Source organism: Terrapene carolina, unplaced genomic scaffold (genome assembly GCF_002925995.2).
Source record: "Terrapene carolina triunguis isolate 2854851 unplaced genomic scaffold, T_m_triunguis-2.0 Scaffold51126, whole genome shotgun sequence".
In the NCBI taxonomy this organism is placed as follows: Eukaryota; Metazoa; Chordata; order Testudines; family Emydidae; genus Terrapene; species Terrapene triunguis.
The window spans coordinates 29,486-46,383 of record NW_020715477.1 but is presented as its reverse complement, the minus strand read 5'-3'; the positions used below and the strand labels follow the sequence as shown (position 1 = coordinate 46,383).

Genomic DNA, 16,898 nt, shown 5'->3' with positions numbered 1-16,898 from the left:
CTCCCTGCAGCACAGCGCCCCCTACGGCCCCCTGCACCCGCCTCCCTGCAGCACAGCGCCCCCTACGGCCCCCTGCACCCGCCTCCCTGCAGCACAGCGCCCCCTACGGCCCCCTCCCTGCAGCACAGCGCCCCTTCGTGCCTGTACCTGTGGGTTTCTGAATCTCTAAGGACTTTCCCTTGTACGTATCAAACAGGTTGAGCGACGAATACTTTTTTCCATCCTTCCCCTTTGCTGTTTGCCCCAAACGATCTGACATCGCGCTGGAAGGTCATTGAGTACGTTGGTTCCTCCTGGCGCCTCGCGAAACGTGCCTCTGTCTGCAGGGAGGACAGTGGTGAGAACCCAGGTGTCCTGGCTCCCAGCCCCACCCCCTCTAACCCCACCCCCCAGCTAGAGCCCGGGACAGGACCTGGGAATCCTGCCATTTTTCTGCCCTTCCGAGTTTCCTTGTCACCTTTACAAATTTGCCTTTCCGCTGAAAGTGGGTGTTTCAAGGGGAATTGGTTTGAAGCTCTGTGTTTATGTTAGGTCCCACACAAACCACCTCACCCACTTCCTACGAGAGACCATTTTAAAAAAAGAAAACGACAGAGACAGCATCAGACAAAGTGACCCCTGTTTTTTTATGAGAGTGGTTGAGTCCCGTATGGTTTTTATTTTAAGTCCAGGAACATGAGGGTTTGTTATAACAATAGATCAGCCAATCCAGCATCCCTGGGAAAGGTTTTGCTGCAATTTTGCTTTGGATTTCAAACTTTCCCCTTGCAACATAAACAACAACAGGGGGGTGAAGGAGATCTGGCTCTGAATGCAGTCCATACTTCCTCAAGGCCACACAACAGGGAACCAGGAATGAGGGGGTATTTCTGTAGTTCCAAACAAACAAGGGAAGATGAAACTGACGGGGCCACTTGCGTAATGTGGCCCTGAGGCAGTTGGTGTTTTCCTTCCGGGTCAGACCCGGGGCAGGGAAGGGAAGCGTTTCTAACCCCTGGGGTTAGTTTCACTCCATCCTCAGTGCCTGCACCTGCCCCTTTAAGGGCACGTCCTTGACTCACCCTCTGAGCCTGAGCTCAGCACAGCTGAGACGCCTGGGATCGCAGGGTCTCCCTGACAGCTGGGGTCCAGCTCAGCGCTGGGGTCGCATGAGGACATGGGATGGGGCTGTCTTGGATTTCAGGAGGGGCAGCTCACCCCAAGTGCCTGGCGATGGGGAAATCCAGCCTAAAGCTGCCTGGAGTCAGCCATATGAAATCTCAGCCCCCCAGCTCTAACCCACCAGCCTCCATTCCCCTCCCAGAGCTGGGGAGAGAACCTTCTGCTCTAACCCACCAGCCCCCACTCCCCTCCCAGAGCCAGGGACAGAACCCAGGAGTCCTGGCCCCCAGCCCCCCCCCCCAACCCCCACTCCCCTTCCAGAGCCGGGGAGAGAACCCAGGAGTCCTGGCTCCCAGCCCCCCTGCTCTAACCCACCAGCCCCCATTCCCCTCCCAGAGCTGGGGAGAGAACCCAGGAGTCCTGGCTCCCAGCCCCCCTGCTATAAAGCAGGACCGGTGTCTCGCCAAGGGATCTGCAGCACTTTCCAACCGAAAGCTAAATCTGTGCGCTCGCTCTCTGAAATCACCGCGCCCGATTTCCCCATACTTCCTGGCTGAGCCAACACCCCGAGCCCGGAGTCGGAAGACACAGCTGGGCAGAGAGGCTGCAGCTGGGAGGAATTCTCCAGAGCCCAGCCAGGCTGCAAGCGCTCCCTTGGGAGGGCCTGGGAAAGGGGGGAATAAAACTGGCCGCTTTTAGCAGCCATGAGGGGGAAAGGGAGGGGTGGTGGGAAAAGAACCAGGGATGTCTCTCCCCTCCACCCCCAGCACAGACCAATTTAGGGGGAGGTTTGGGGAGGACAGAATCCATGGCGCAGAGAGATGGGATTTGGAAATCACAGGCCATGGGGCGGCTACTGTCAGGGAAAGAATAACGGAACAGCCAACAGAATTACACACCCTGTCGTTTGGGATTTCCAGCCTGCCAGGGGAACAGGTGAGATTCCCTCGCCTGGGTGACACAGGAAAACTCAGAGCAGATGATCTAATGGTCCCTGAAAACCCATGACTCCACTGCCCCAAACCGACAGGTGATAATGTTACAGCCACACCCCAAGGAGGTCCTCCTGATATTGATGGCTGGGCTTATTTTCACAGATTAAGGCCAGAAAGGATAACTCTCAGCCTGGGGCTACGTCTTCACTTCCCGCCTGAATCGGCGGGTAGAAATTGATCTCTTGGGGATCGAATTATTGCGTCTCGTTGGGACGCGACAATCGATCCCCGAATCGACGCTCTTACTCCACCAGCACAGGTAGGAGTAAGCGCCGTCGACAGGGGAGCCGCGGAGGTCGATTTGCCGCTGTCCTCACAGCGGGGTAAATCGGCTCGGATATGTCGAATTCAGCTACGCTATTCGCGTAACTGAATTTGCGTATCTTACATCGACTCCCCCCCCTCCCCCCGTAGTGAAGACGTAGTCTCAGTCTGACTCCCTGTACAACAGGCCACTGCTCTGCCCTGAATTAATTCCTGGCTGGATTTTCAGAAGGTGGGGAAGGAAGCAGAAGGACAGGAACCTGTGACAGAGAAAATAAAAGCAGAAACACAATCCACCCCGAGAACAACCCCTAAAATAGCCTAAGAATAAAGGGGGGGGGGAGGAATCAATCCTTACAAAGAACAATTATCCAATCTGGACGGAGTAAGTAACAAATAATATCGCTAGCAAAAAACCATCCTGCTAATGGAGAGGTGTAGCCAAAGCATCCAGAATTATCGCTAACAAAACTACTATTAACAAAGGAAGGGCACAAACAAATCCACATGAAATCTAGGCAATCCTCTTACAATCTACCCAGAATAATCAACCGCTGTTAAACGAGGAGGGATGGAAGGAATCAAGAAAAAACGACTGGTCAAGAACAGGAGGGGGAAAAAAAGCCAGACTCTTAATAAATACAAAGATTGTAAATAACCCACGCAGCGCAAAGACACCAGTACGAGCCTCTGTGTTCCTAATGGCTCCCAATATTAATTCATTTCTCCGGTGGGTTATGTACGCTGCTCTGTAGTTGTAAAGACCATCCTGCATTTTCTTTCCAGAAAGGCAGCCGTGTGGCCTAGCAGATTAACGCGCTGGACAGGGACTCAGGACACCTGCCTTGAACTAGCTCCGTCCTGGCCTCTTGGGTGACCTTAGGGGAAGTCACTTCCCCGTGACTCAGTTTCCCCATCTGTAAACTCAGGAGAAGGACACTAACCCTTCTTAGTAAAGCACTTTGAGAGCTAGCCATGGAAAGTGCTAGGTAAAAGCTAAGGGTCATTATCGCGGGGTGGGGCCCAAATCTTAACAGCAGCTTTTTTTGTCTCAAGAGCAGTACACCTCTACCCCGATATAACGCGACCCGATATAACACGAATTTGGATATAATGCGATAAAGCAGTGCTCCGGGGGGGCAGGGCTGCACACTCCGGCAGATCAAAGCAAGTTTGATATAATGCGGTTTCACCTATAATGCGGTAAGATTTTTTGGCTCCCAAGGACAGAGATATATGGGGGTAGAGGTGTACCTGTATTTGCAAACACTTTAATTCTTATTGTGTATGTGGATTGTTCACACCTCTCTATTTGTTAGCAAGACATCCAGAGCCACAAAGATTGTTAAGATTTAAAGGGGAAACAATCCAGTCATGGCGTAAACACTTAACGAAAACACTTAACAATACTATGCATGCCTCTTATCGGCTGGCAGTACCTTGTGTTAACAATGTCACACCAAATATGGCTAAGAAATACAAGATATTGTTAAGAAATATGGCTAAGAAAGAAAGAGAATACAGGATATTCTTAGGAACAAAGGTTAAAATGCACCCAGAATAAATATCCTGTTAAATATTGTTAAACAGAACGTTAGCAATATACACACACAATATACATGGTTAACAAACAAACAGGGGATACAACTACCACAGAACGACAGAAACGTAGGCCTGGAAGAGAGAATCTAGCCCATCCAGGCAGGATTAAGTGTACCTGGTACGTAACACCACAGTGAAATACAAATATTGTTAGATAAACAGGACAATCACATCATAAAGTGAGGAGTAAACAAGACAAATATTAATAACTGGTCCAATTCACAGCTGTGTCCACTAGATCCCGAAAAATACAAAACATTAACATGATTTATATATAATTAAAGCGTGAATGATACAGCGTGGGATTAACACGTATTGTGTGAATGCCCATCTTTGAAATCCTGTGTTAAGATTGTAACGCCATGACAATTATCTCCCACAAATGGCTGCAAGTTACTTAGAGATCAAGGGGCAAAACACCTTTTTTTTGGGGGGGGGGGGGGGGGGGGAGAACCTTTATTTTACAGATACTTGATTGGCAGATGGAAGGAAGGTGTCGGAGAAGGAAGCAGAGAGGTTGGGTTTCTTTAAGCACCAATCCCGCTACATCTGAAGTATCCGGGAACAGGGCAGCATCCACTGGAACTCGCTGGGAAAGTGACAACTGATACTGTGTTTTAATCTTGTTTTGGGACCAGGCAAACCCTCGCTATTCAGGTGTCCGGTTCTTTGCACAAATGTTGATCATTCAAATGACGGATTTTCTTTTTAAAGGGCCCATTCCAGTCACACGTAACATCGGCTGCCCCTCGAACAGTGTATGGAGCTTTAGAATAAGTGTAATTTGGGGGCCTCTCTAAGAGAGATGATGCGTGCTAATAGTCGTGGATTATTTATCTAGTAATTAAAGGGAAGGTTTAACGATCTCTCCTGGCCTTACTTACAGGTAAATCAGAATTCTTCCTCCGGTCTCTTTGCAGCGATGGTATACATTTAGTTCCCTACCACGAAACGTAGAAATTTGGCTACATTACGGATGCTCCATCATGAGCACTGCAGGGAGACGAAAATAAAGATTCCCCTAGGAATAATTTTCCCGTCACCCCCACAAAAAGGGGATCCATTCACAACTCAGCAAAACGTCCTGGTGTCGTCGGGTAACAATAAGTGTACAGAGAGCCGGTTATTCTGAATATCACTGCAGATGGAATTAATAAACCATTCGGATCTGGCATTCATCAGCATAACCAGGGTGGTCCCTGATGTCAATACACAAATACAGCTCTAGCGGGGGGTTAGTTCATTATAATGTCTGTTCATTTCGAATGGTTTATTAATTTAGCATTGTCTTTGGTAGAGCGCCACCGGCATACTCCTGGGGAGGCCTCTTAAAACCTTGACGATGATTGAATTCATGAATGTTTTTGCATCATAAATTCCAGGGGGGTAAGAGACCCCCAGCCTTAATTGGAGAGTCGCCATGATACACAGATACGGACTGTTCAATTCATCGTTAGATGTCAGACACCTCACCGATGTCGACATTGCCTGGACCATGCAAATCAGAAGACCCCACCCATCATTTCAGCTGCTTCCTTTCCCCCCATTCCTAATTTTCTTCTAACCCTAAGCATGCTGCCAAATTAACCGTGATTCTTCGGTGCTGCCCCAGCCCTCCAGAGTGTCACGAGAAAGACAACACAAAATATGGTGACGACTGTGCACACCCACATTTTAACGAAAATAAAATAGCGAGGGATACCAACCCCACCTTCCCCCCTTCGCTCCCCCATCTTTTAAACGCCCACATAATGGTCAGGGATTTCAGTTCACTCTGTATTATTAGTCCTACAGTACACACAGCACGGTATGCATTCTTTATTATATTCTCTCCTTTTTATTTAAATTACCAACTCCACAGCCCCAAAATGTACTGGCTTTCTAACGCTAAATGGCTATTTATTAATAATTCACACAGATCTCTCTTATTTTACTTCTTTCCTAGTTTAAAATAAAAAAATCAAGACCGAATCCCCTCCACGCCCCAAATTTCACTTTCAACATAATTTTAAAAAAATAAATCAGATAATGACTGAATATAAATAATGTAGCTGCTGAAGCCTGAGTTGGCATTATAAAGGGGTGGGGTAGTATTTCGATTCCACCTCGTATATACCTCCCCAAATTCAATGATATTAGCCCTAAACGTTCTTTATGAGAAAAGGATAATTACGGGGTAAGAAAGAGAAGTAAAATAAGAATCCAGCCCCCAAAACCAACACAAACCCGCTGATTCCCACCCTAATCACAGACTAATAGTGAATCTGTGATTGCTGCATTCAACTGGTAGGTGTAGGGCGGTGCTGAAATATAGGGTAGAGTTCAAATTGACCACCCCAAAACGGCAGCACCCCCCCTCCCCAAATGAACATCCATGTGGATTTTTATTTTTTTTGGTTATTGGGGCTTATTTCTGGGGGGGGTGATACCCAGACCTTCCTTCATCCCGTCACCACACCCCAAATGTGAATCACCCCGATATCATTTTAAAGGAGGGACTGACGGGTTTGTAGGGGTAAAGCTACACACCACCACCAAAATACACCCCCAAATCTCCACACCACCATGATTATCATTTAAATTGCCAATGGTTTATTTTTTTAGGGTGGTATCAAACTACTGGCTAATTCACACCCTATTCTACTATGAGCACCCCATATTTTCTCCTTCCATTGCAATGGAATATTTTTAGGGTGGGGAAAATTAGGAAAAGCTCCCCCCTGCTTCATAATCACCTTCCCCTACCCAGATTTCAGCAATACCCCGATTTCCAGCAGCCTGAAAATGTGGGACTGGATTCCCCCCCACCCCCAGTAATTTAAAAATACGAGGGCGCTGCCAAGAAAGGAGGGGGTTCATTTAGATCCACCCCCCTGTTGTGTCCTAAACCAACACCCCAGAATGAGGAAAGTTGTCTATTACCCCAAAATTGGGGTTTAGTTGTATTTTTTTTTTTTTTTACAGCGGTTTAAGATTTTTCTCAGGTGTCGTTGAAAGGAAAAGGAGGTTTCCACGAGATCAACAGGCATGCACCCCAAATTTCAGTACCATCTCACTAGCGTAGATGGGGTTTTTCAGATGAATTCAGGGTGCCACTTTAAATAACAGGAGGGAAAGAGAGAAATTAAATGGCACCCCTGATCTGCCACCAGCATGCACCCCACATTTCAATGACAGACCATTATTTCCATGAGAATTTTTGTCTTACCCCCCGCAAAAGTGGGCTGGGTTTTTGGCAGTGACTTAAATACTTTAGGGTGCTATAGAAAGAATGAAAAGGGATTTAATTAGCCCTGATTGACTCCCCCCAAATCTCAACAATACCCCAATACATGAAACAATGCCACCCCAGAAATACAGATGAGGTTTTTACAGTGGCTTTGATTTTTTCCCCCAAAGCAGCGGGTTCACTAAGACGCAGCCCTGCTCTGGCATCAACGTGCACCCCAAAATTCACAGTCACCCCAATAGTAGCATCAAAAGCCCCCCCAAAATGAGCGCTGAGGTGTTCCGTGGGGTTGATTTTTTTTTTTTTTTTAGGGAAACAGAGAAAGAACAATGAGATTCACCCCTTGCCCAGGCATCCCCACGGACCCCAGATTTCTGTGGTACCCCAAGACCGCTCCTACAAATGTGCCGGGACCCCACAAAGAGCGGGCAGGATTTTTGCAGTGGGTTGAATCGTGGGGGTAAAATTGACAGCCATGGGGGAGAAGGGGGTGACAGCAGCCTTCACCCCGTCTCTCCCCACCTGCCCAGCCCCCCCTGATACCCTCACCCCAAAACCCCATTAACCCCCCATTCCCCTTTAAACTTGTGGGGTAGCTTCAGTGGCTTTGAAATTCTGGGGCCAAAAGGGGGGTGCAAGGGGATCCAGGCCCCCCACTGCATACACCCCATGGTGACCCCTCATGGAGCCCACACCCCAGGGGGGACACGTTTTGGGGAATTGTGGGGGCACTACTCCCCCCTCAACAGTCACTTGAACCCTCCTCTCTGAGGCTCTGTATTGGGGTGGGTTAGTGACCCCAGACGCCCCCCCATGGGGCAAATGGCCCCTGGAGGTGGTAGTGGAAGCGATTTGGGAGGGGATGGGGGGGTCCAGGGGGGAAGATGGGGGCCCCCGAGGGGCGGATGGATGTGGATGAAGATGGGGGGGGAGGGAGAAGGAGAGGGCTGGAAACAAGATGGCGGAGGCCTGAACGTTCTACCGGCTCGAGCCGAGCCGTCTCCCCCCCCGCCCCCTTTCTAGGGGCTGAGAGCCGAGCCCAGTGGGTCGGAACCGGGTCGATACCCACCTCTTCGGATCGGGCTCGGTCCGCTCTATCCGGATACGGGCTTCCCGAGAGCGGATGGGGGCGTCAGGCGGAGGATGGATGCGGATTACGGCGGGTCCCCCCCCCCCCTTTTTTTTTTTTTTTTTCCAGGGCCCGATGTGGGAGCCTCGGCGTCTCGGCACCGACTAAACGGCCATCCGGGTCCCAGGCCCCGGCGGCGCAGGAGAGGCCACGCCCCCACGCTGCGTAAGGGCGGGGCTAGGGTCTGGGAGGGGGCGGAGAAAGGTCAATAGGAAGGGGGCGGGGCTTCCCAGGGCCACAGCATTGGCACGGGGCTGAAAAATTTGCCTAATTTATGCAGAAGCGGTGGGGATTCTTGCAGGATGGAATAGTGGCCTTTAGGGGGTTGTTTGTGATTTGCATAATTTATGCAAAAGGGCGGAGCTTTTGGATTGCGGCTGACGTTTCGCAAAAAGAACAGGAGTACTTGTGGCACCTTAGAGACTAACAAATTTATTAGAGCATAAGCTTTCGTGGGCTACAACCCACTTCTTCGGAAAGGTTATGCTCTAATAAATTTGTTAGTCTCTAAGGTGCCACAAGTACTCCTGTTCTTTTTGCGGATACAGACTAACACGGCTGCTACTCTGAAAGCTGACGTTTCCGACGCTTTCTCTTTTGCATAATTTATGCAAAAGAGGAGAGGTTTGTGGTCCAGCAGAAGTCTTGTGAGTTTGTCTCTCATTTGCATAATGCCTGCGAAGGGAAGGAGGTTCCTGGTATCAAATTAAGCTCTTTTATATTTGCATAATTTATGCACTAGGAGAGTGGCTATTGATAAAATAAAACGAGGTGTGCTTAAGGGCTTCTGTTCATTTGCATAACTTCTACAAGGCAGCCTAGGCTAGTGGTGTAATTATAATTAACCAGGGTTATTTAGTGGTTATGTTCATGTACCTAACGTGCAACCCACCCACACTAAAACTGGATTATTTGGAGGGTCTGTTCATTTGCATAAACAGAGATGTAATGAACTAGGGGCATAGGGAGCGCTTTGCTCATTAGCATAATGTATGCAAAATATAAGAGGCTTCTGGGCTAATACCTGGAGATCCTTCTAATTTGCATAAATCCTGGATTGTGATGTAATGCCATTGAGGTAATTTAATGTCCTCATCTGCATAAGGGGCGTGGCTTCTGGCATAAGAAAATCAGTTGATTTGAACAATTTATTGGAAAGGAGGCGGGGACCAGCTGGAATGCAGTGTGCGTGTGGGAGGGCCTGTAATTAACATGGGTTTTGAAAAATCAAAGGGGGCCATTAACAGTTTTTTCTATCTGCATAATTTATGTAACAATGGGGGCGGTGTCCTAAGGCAAATTATGTAAATAAGAGAATCTTTGCTTGCATAATTTATGCAAATATGCACCTTTCGGAGAGGGGCAGTATCATTTGCATAATTTATTCCCAAGAGGAGGGTCTCCTGGAAAAGGAGGAGGTTTATTAGGGCATACTCCATTGAACGGGGTGGGGGGTGGAGAATCCAGGCAGGGGAAGGCTGAGGGGGGGTTTATGTATTGTAGACTAATCCTGACCAGGCCATAGACACCTGCCCTGCCATCATGAAATGTCCCACTGGGAGACCCCCCCGCACCCACATAGTACAATGGGATATTCCAACCCCCCCTCCAATAATGATAAAGGACTATTTCACCATGACACTCCCCTTCGTTATTATAATGTGATGTTCCAATCCCACCTGCTATAATGGACCATTCCACCTGGAGAGGCACCTCCCCATTACAATGAGAAGTTCCAACCACATCCCATCCTGGACAATGATCCCTCACTTTCACAGACCTTGGGAGGCAGGCCAGTCCTCGCCCACAGACAACCCGCCAACCTTAAGCATATTCTCACCAGCAACCACGCACCGCACCATAACAACTCTAACTCAGGAACCAACCCATGCAACAAACCTCGATGCCAACTCTGCCCACATATCTGCACCAGCAGCACTATCACAGGACCTAACCAGATCAGCTACAACATCACCGGCTCATTCACCTGCACGTCCACCAACGTTATATATGCCATCATGTGCCAGCAATGCCCCTCTGCTATGTACATTGGCCAAACTGGACAGTCACTACGCAAGAGGATAAATGGACACAAGTCAGATATCAGGAATGGCAATATACAAAAACCTGTAGGAGAACACTTTAACCTCCCTGGCCACACAATAGCAGATGTTAAGGTAGCCATCTTACAGCAAAAAAACTTCAGGACCAGACTCCAAAGAGAAACTGCTGAGCTCCAGTTCATTTGCAAATTTGACACCATCAGATCAGGATTAAACAAAGACTGTGAATGGCTATCCAACTACAGAAGCAGTTTCTCCTCCCTCGGTGTTCACACCTCTACTGCTAGCAGAGCACCTCACCCTCCTTGATTGAACTAACCTCGTTATCTCCACACTGATTTATACCTGCCTCTGGAGATTTCCATTACTTGCATCTGAAGAAGTGAGGTTCTTACCCACGAAAGCTTATGCTCCCTATACTTCTGTTAGTCTTAAAGGTGCCACAGGACCCTCTGTTGCTTTTTACAGACTCAGACTAACACGGCTACCCCTCTGATACTCAACCACATTTACTTACAAATATAATGGACCATTCCACTGGGAGACTCCCCCTCCATATAATCATGGGATGTTTCAAGTCCACTTGCTATAATAGACAGTTCCTCGCAGTGGCACCCTCCCGGGATTGCTGTAATGGACTATTCCACCATTCCGCCTCCCCATTAAATGGACTGTGCCACTCTCCCTCATCTGGGTCATGCCATCAGGAACTAGCCCACCTCCCCGGAGATAATAGGCCCTTCCACAAGGAGACACCCCTCTACCCTCCAAAATGGAATGTTCCACCTATAATGGGCCATTCTAACACCCCCATCCCCGCTATAATGGAACATTCCAATGCCCCCTATAATTCACGACACCCCCATCCTATCATGGAATGTTCTATACCCCGTTATCATTGAGAATTGGAGCGTGGACGTGACCCTGGAATGGTCGAGTTGGTGATTCGTAGGCGGGAGAACAGCACAACACAGACCATGGGTTTCAAGGCGGCAGGCGTTAGCAAACTCAGGGAGTTGGCAGGTCAGATCCCACGGGAAGCAAGTCTAAGGAGAAAACAGCTGAAGACAGTCGGCAGTATTTCAAAGGGACGTTACTGAGGGCACAAGAGCAAACTACCCCACCGCGTAGGAAAGACGGAAGTCTGGCAAGAGACCAGCCTGGCGTAACCAGGAGATCTTCAGTGATCTAAAACTCAAAAAAGAGTCCTTCAGAAAGTGCAAAATAGGCCAAATTACAAAGGAGGAATATAAACAAATAACACAAGTCTGTAGGGACAAAATTAGAAAGGCCAAGGCACAAAAGGAGATCAAACTAGCTAGAGACATGAAGGATAACAAGAAAACATTCTACAAATACATTAGAAGCCAGAGGAAGACCAAGGACAGAGTAGGCCCGTTACTCAGTGAGGGGGGAAAGACAATAACAGAAAATGTGGAAATGGCAGAGGTGCTTATGTCTTCTTTGTTTCGGTTTTCACCAAGAAGGCTGGTGATGATTGGACGTCTAACATAGTGAATGCCAGTGAAAATGAGGTAGGATCAGAGGCTAAAATAGGGAAAGAACAAGTCAAAAATTACTTAGACAAGTTAGATGTCTTCAGCTCACCAGGGCCTGATGAAATGCATCCTAGAATACTCAAGGAGTGACTGAGGAAATATCTGAGCCATTAGCGATTATCTTTGAAAAGTCCTGGAAGGTGGGACAGATTCCAGAAGACTGGAAAAGGGCACATCTAGTACCCAGCTATAAAAAGGGAAATAAAGACAAACCGGGGAATTACAGACCAGTCAGCTTAACTTCTATACCTGGAAAGATAATGAAGCAAATAATTAAGCAATCAATTTGCATACATCTAGAAGATAATGAGGTGATAAGTAACGGTCAGCGTGGGTTTGTCAAGAACAAAGTGTGTCAGACCAGCCTGAAAGCTTTCTGTGACAGGGTCACAAGCCTCGTGCGTAGGGGGAAGCAGGAGACGTGGGATATCTGGACTTTAGTGAGGCTTTTGATACTGTCTCGAGTGACCTTCTTCTAAACAAACTAGGGAAATACAACCTCGATGGAGCTATTATAAGGTGGGTTTGGAACCGGTTGGAAAACCGTTCCCAGAGAGTAGTTCTCAGTGGGTCACAGTGACGCTGGAAGGACATAACGAGTGGGGTCCCGCAGGGATCGGTTCTGGGTCTGGTTCTGTTCAATATCTTCATCAATGTTTTAGATAATGGCAGAGAGAGTCCACTGATAAAGTGTGTGGATGATACCGAGCTGGGAGGGGTTGTGAGTGCTTTGGAGGATAGGATTAAAATTCAAAATGATCAGGACAAAACTGGAGAAATGGTCTGAAATAAATAGGATGAAATTCAATAAGAACAAATGGGCAATAGCTGCCTAGAAAGGAGTACTGTGGAAAGGGATCTGGGGTCAGAGTGGACCAAGAGCTAAATATGAGTCAACAGTGTAACACTGTTGTAAAAAAAGCGAACATCATTCTGGGCTGCATTAGCAGGAGTGTTGTAAGCAAGACACGAGAAGTCATTCTCCTGCTCTACTCCACACTGATTAGGCCTCAACTGGAGTGTTGTGTCCAGTTCTGGGTGCCATGTTTCAAGAAAGATGTGGACAAATTGGAGAAAGTCCAGGGAAGAGCAACAAAAATGATGAAAGGTCTAGAAAACATGAGCTATGAGGGCAGATTGAAAGAACTGGGTTTGTTTAGTCTGGAGAAGAGAAGACTGAGAGGGGACATGAGAACAGTTTTCAAGTACATAAAAGGTTGTTACAAGGAGAAGGGAGGTAAATTGTTCTCATTAACCTCTGAGGACAGGACAAGAAGCAATGGGCTTAAATTGCAACAAGGGAGGTTTAGGTTGGACATTAAGAAAAACTTCCTAACTGTCAGGGTGATTAAGCACTGGAATAAATTGGCTAGGGAGGTTGTGGAATCTCTGTCATTGGGGATTTTTAAGAGCAGGTTGGACAAACACCTGTCAGGGATGGTCTAGATCAGGGGTGGGCAAACTTTTTGGCCCAAGGGCCACATCTGGGTGGGGAAATCGTATGCAGGGCCATGAATGTAGGGCAGGGGGTTGGGGTGTGGGTGGGGTGCAGGAGGGGGCTCAGGGCAGGGGAGCGGGGTGCAGGAGGGCCTGCGGCAGGGGGTTTGGTGCAGGAGGGGTTCGGGGTGCAGGCTCCGGCCCGGCACTGCTTACCTGGAGCGGCTCCGGGGTGGCAGGGCGTGCAGGGGGGCTAAGGCAGGCTCCCTGCCTGCCCTGGCCCTGTGCCGCTCCCGGAGGTGGCCAGCATGTCCGGCAGTGGCCCCTGGGGGTGGGGTGAGGCCCTCGCCTGCGAGTACCACCCCCGAAGCTCCCATTGGCCGCAGGTCCCCATTCTCGGCCAATGGGAGCTGCAGGGGCGGTGCCTGCAGGCGAGGGCGGCGCACAGAGCCCTCTGTCCCCTCCCCCCAGGGCCGCAGGGATGTGGTGCCGGTTCGCCCTCCCCTGGTCTAGATAATACTGAGTCCTGCCCTGAGTGCAGGGGACCGGACCAGACACCTCTCGAGGGCCCTTCCCATTCTATGTTGCTATAATGGACCTTTCCATCAGGAGATACCTCCCACCCTTCTATAATGGTACATTCCATCCCAACCCACCGCCCCCCCCCGGCTATAATGGGCCATTCCACTGGAAGGCACCCCCACTTCCCCTCTATAATGGGACATTCCCACCTCCGCTGCTAATGGATCATTCCACCCGGGCGGAAAAGCCCAACTCACCCACTTCCTGGCCAATCAGAGACTTCTATCCCCATTGCACCTGCCTGGAGGCTCCTGATTGGCTGGGGATGACATCATGCTCCCCCCATGATCAGTGACCCCCCCCATAGAAACCACCAGGCAACAGCAGGGTCATTAAGAGGCCTTTATTGACAGTGCCGCACGTATGGGTCACCCCCTGTGACCCCCGACCTTTCACCCCTCACACCGACCCCATGAGTGCCAAGGGGCTCTCGACCTTTAACCTCCCCCGCCTTGGCTGGCCCAGAAACCTTTGTGGGGTTGGCGTGAGTCTGGCATGGGGGGAGGGGCAATCCCAGAATCCTTTGCAGGCTTAGCATATGTCATGTGGGGGGGGGGGTCCTGTGTGTGACAAGGTCTATCAATCCCAGAATCCTTTGCAGGGTTGGCGGGAGTCATAGGGGAGGTGTGATAAGGTCTGACAATCCCAGAATCCTTTGCAGGGTTGGCGGGAGTTAGGAGCTAGGGCCAAAGAGGGCGCGGGGGGGGGGGGAAGAGGTCACGATCCTCAGCCCAGGGGACATGTCGAGGTGAACTGAGGGGGGGCTCAGCTCTGGCCCCCAGGGCCCCCCTGCAAAACCAGCCTCCCCCAGGACCTGCCCCCCAGGCTCCCCCGATGTGCTGCCCCCTAGTGGGTCTGGCAAAACTGCACCCCCCAGCCATCCCAACCCTGCCCCCAGCCTGGGTGCTGCCCCCCTGCCCCCCCACGGACGTTGTTAGTGGCTTGGTTTCCAGCAGCGACATGAACCAGGGGAACCCCAGAGCAGGGATGCAGAAGCTCCCTGCCCGGGGCCCCCAACAGCTCCCCGGAGGGGGGGCGCCGGGGTCAGCTAGGGGAGGTCAGTGATGGCCCTTTTGGCTGGGGGGCCGGCTGGCTTCTCCTCCTTCTCCTTGGCTTTGTCTTCATACATCAGGATCCTGCGGGGGGGACGGAGACGGGGTGAACGACAGGGGGACCCAGGGGCTGCGGGTCGGGAGTGAGGGGCGCCGGCCGGGCTGGGGAGGCAGGGGGGACGGGGGCTGCGGGTCGGGAGTGAGGGGCATCGGCCGGGCGGGGGATACAGGGGGGACGGGGGCTGCAGGTCGGGAGTGAGGGGCGCCGGCCGGGCTGCGGGGACAGGGGGGACGGGGGCTGCGGGTCGGGAGTGAGGGGCGCCGGCTGGGCGGGGGTCCCGGGGCTGCGGGTCGGGAGTGAGGGGTGCCGGCTGGGCGGGGATCCCGGGGCTGCGGGTCGGGAGTGAGGGGTGCTCACAGTTTGAAGATGGCCGAGCGCTTGCCCAGCATCATGCGGACGAAGTCCCGGTAGCTGATGGTCTCGCCCTGGCCGCCCGTCACCTCCGTGATCATTTTCTTCAGCTCCAGGTGGGTCTTGGCCGCCCCCAGCTTCTCCAGCATCCGCTTCAGAGCCATGATGTCTGGGGGGGAGCAGAGATCAGGGGGCCAGCGGGGACACGCCCACGCTCGCACACACACGCTCGCACACGCACACATGCTCACTCGCACGCACCCACACTCGCGCACACGCACACAGTCGCACACACACCCATGCTTGCACGCACACACACACACTCGCACACGCTCCCACACGTTCGCACAAACACACTCGCACACATACGTCCGCACGTGCTCATGCTCGCACACGCTCACACGCACATGCTTGCACACACATGCTTGTACACACACACGGTTGCACACGCTCGCACACACACAAACATGCTCACACACGCACATGCACACACACGCACATTCACACACACACGCTCGCACACGGGAACTCACCGATGTCCCCCTCCCCGTTGAGGTCGAACTCCATGTATTTCTCTGCAGGAGGGACGGACGGACAAGAGGATTAGACAGAGGCACTCGGGGCCCCCGCTCCCCCACACTCTCAGGGGCGTTGCCCCATCACCAGCCCCCTGGCACCTGCTGCCCCCCACCCGCAGGGGGCCTGGGACCCCTGGTCTCCCCCTCAGCCCTCAGGCGACTTGGCCCCACCCCAAATGAGCCCCCGTCCGCCCCTCGGGCGTCACTCACTCTTGAAGGCCTCCAGCTTCTCCGGCAGGTCTTCGTCTGTGCTGTATTTGGGGTCATCCAGGAATTCCTGGGGTCAGAGAGACGGGGCTGGGTTGGGGGCGGAGCTGGGTAGGAAGAGGGGACCGTGTTGGGGGCAGAGAGCGGGGGCTCGGTTGGGGGCGGAGCTTGGGGGGCAGCCCCATGGTGGTGGGCAGTGGCGTGGGGGGGTCAGAGGACCTCAGTGGGTGATATCAGTGCCGTGCTCATGACATCACCATTATCTGCGGGTGACCTCACAACCCTGACATCACAGCAGTCTGAGTATGACATAACAGGAATCCGTGTGTGACATCAGAGCCTGCTGACATCACCCCGGCTTATGACATCACACCCCTGTCACCTCGTAATGACTGGCACGTGAGGTCACAAGAATCCCGGGTGGGTGACCTCACAGCCGTATGACATCACAGCCCCCTGTGTATGACATCACAGGGTGCCAAGCGTGACATCATCACGCACCGGGGTGATGCTGCCTGGCTCAGGACATGACATCACATGTCGCAGTGACATCACAGCCTGCGGTGAGTGACACCGGAGCCTCGTAACATCCCCCCCCCCGACATCACGAGCTGGCTGTGACACCATGTGACGAACTGGGTCTGTTCTTACTGTGGTCTGTGAATGCTGACAGGGGAGTGTGGCTGGG

General features: G+C 51.3%; 2 protein-coding genes across 2 annotated transcripts in view; both read right to left on the bottom strand.

The window, feature by feature from the left end:
• The window catches only part of LOC113405820 (protein PRRC2A-like), a gene marked incomplete at its 3' end in the record, with an annotated part of 13,874 nt that extends 5,433 nt beyond the window's left edge, over nt 1–8,441 (bottom strand). Inside the window, exons 1-2 of the mRNA XM_026647077.1 lie at nt 8,261–8,441; nt 148–320 (exon numbers count right to left, since the gene is read on the bottom strand). Of these exons, the coding sequence (XP_026502862.1) occupies nt 148–259 (112 nt within the window). The remainder of the gene's footprint in view (nt 1–147; nt 321–8,260) is intronic.
• Nucleotides 8,442–14,878: 6,437 nt separating this feature from the next.
• Nucleotides 14,879–16,280, bottom strand: LOC113405821 (allograft inflammatory factor 1-like; the record flags this gene model as incomplete). Its single annotated transcript, XM_026647078.2, has 4 exons — nt 14,879–15,097; nt 15,432–15,594; nt 15,959–16,000; nt 16,214–16,280. Coding segments are annotated over 4 exons (360 nt in total), but the record flags the coding sequence as incomplete, so codon positions are not given.
• Between the last annotated feature and the right edge of the window lie 618 nt (nt 16,281–16,898).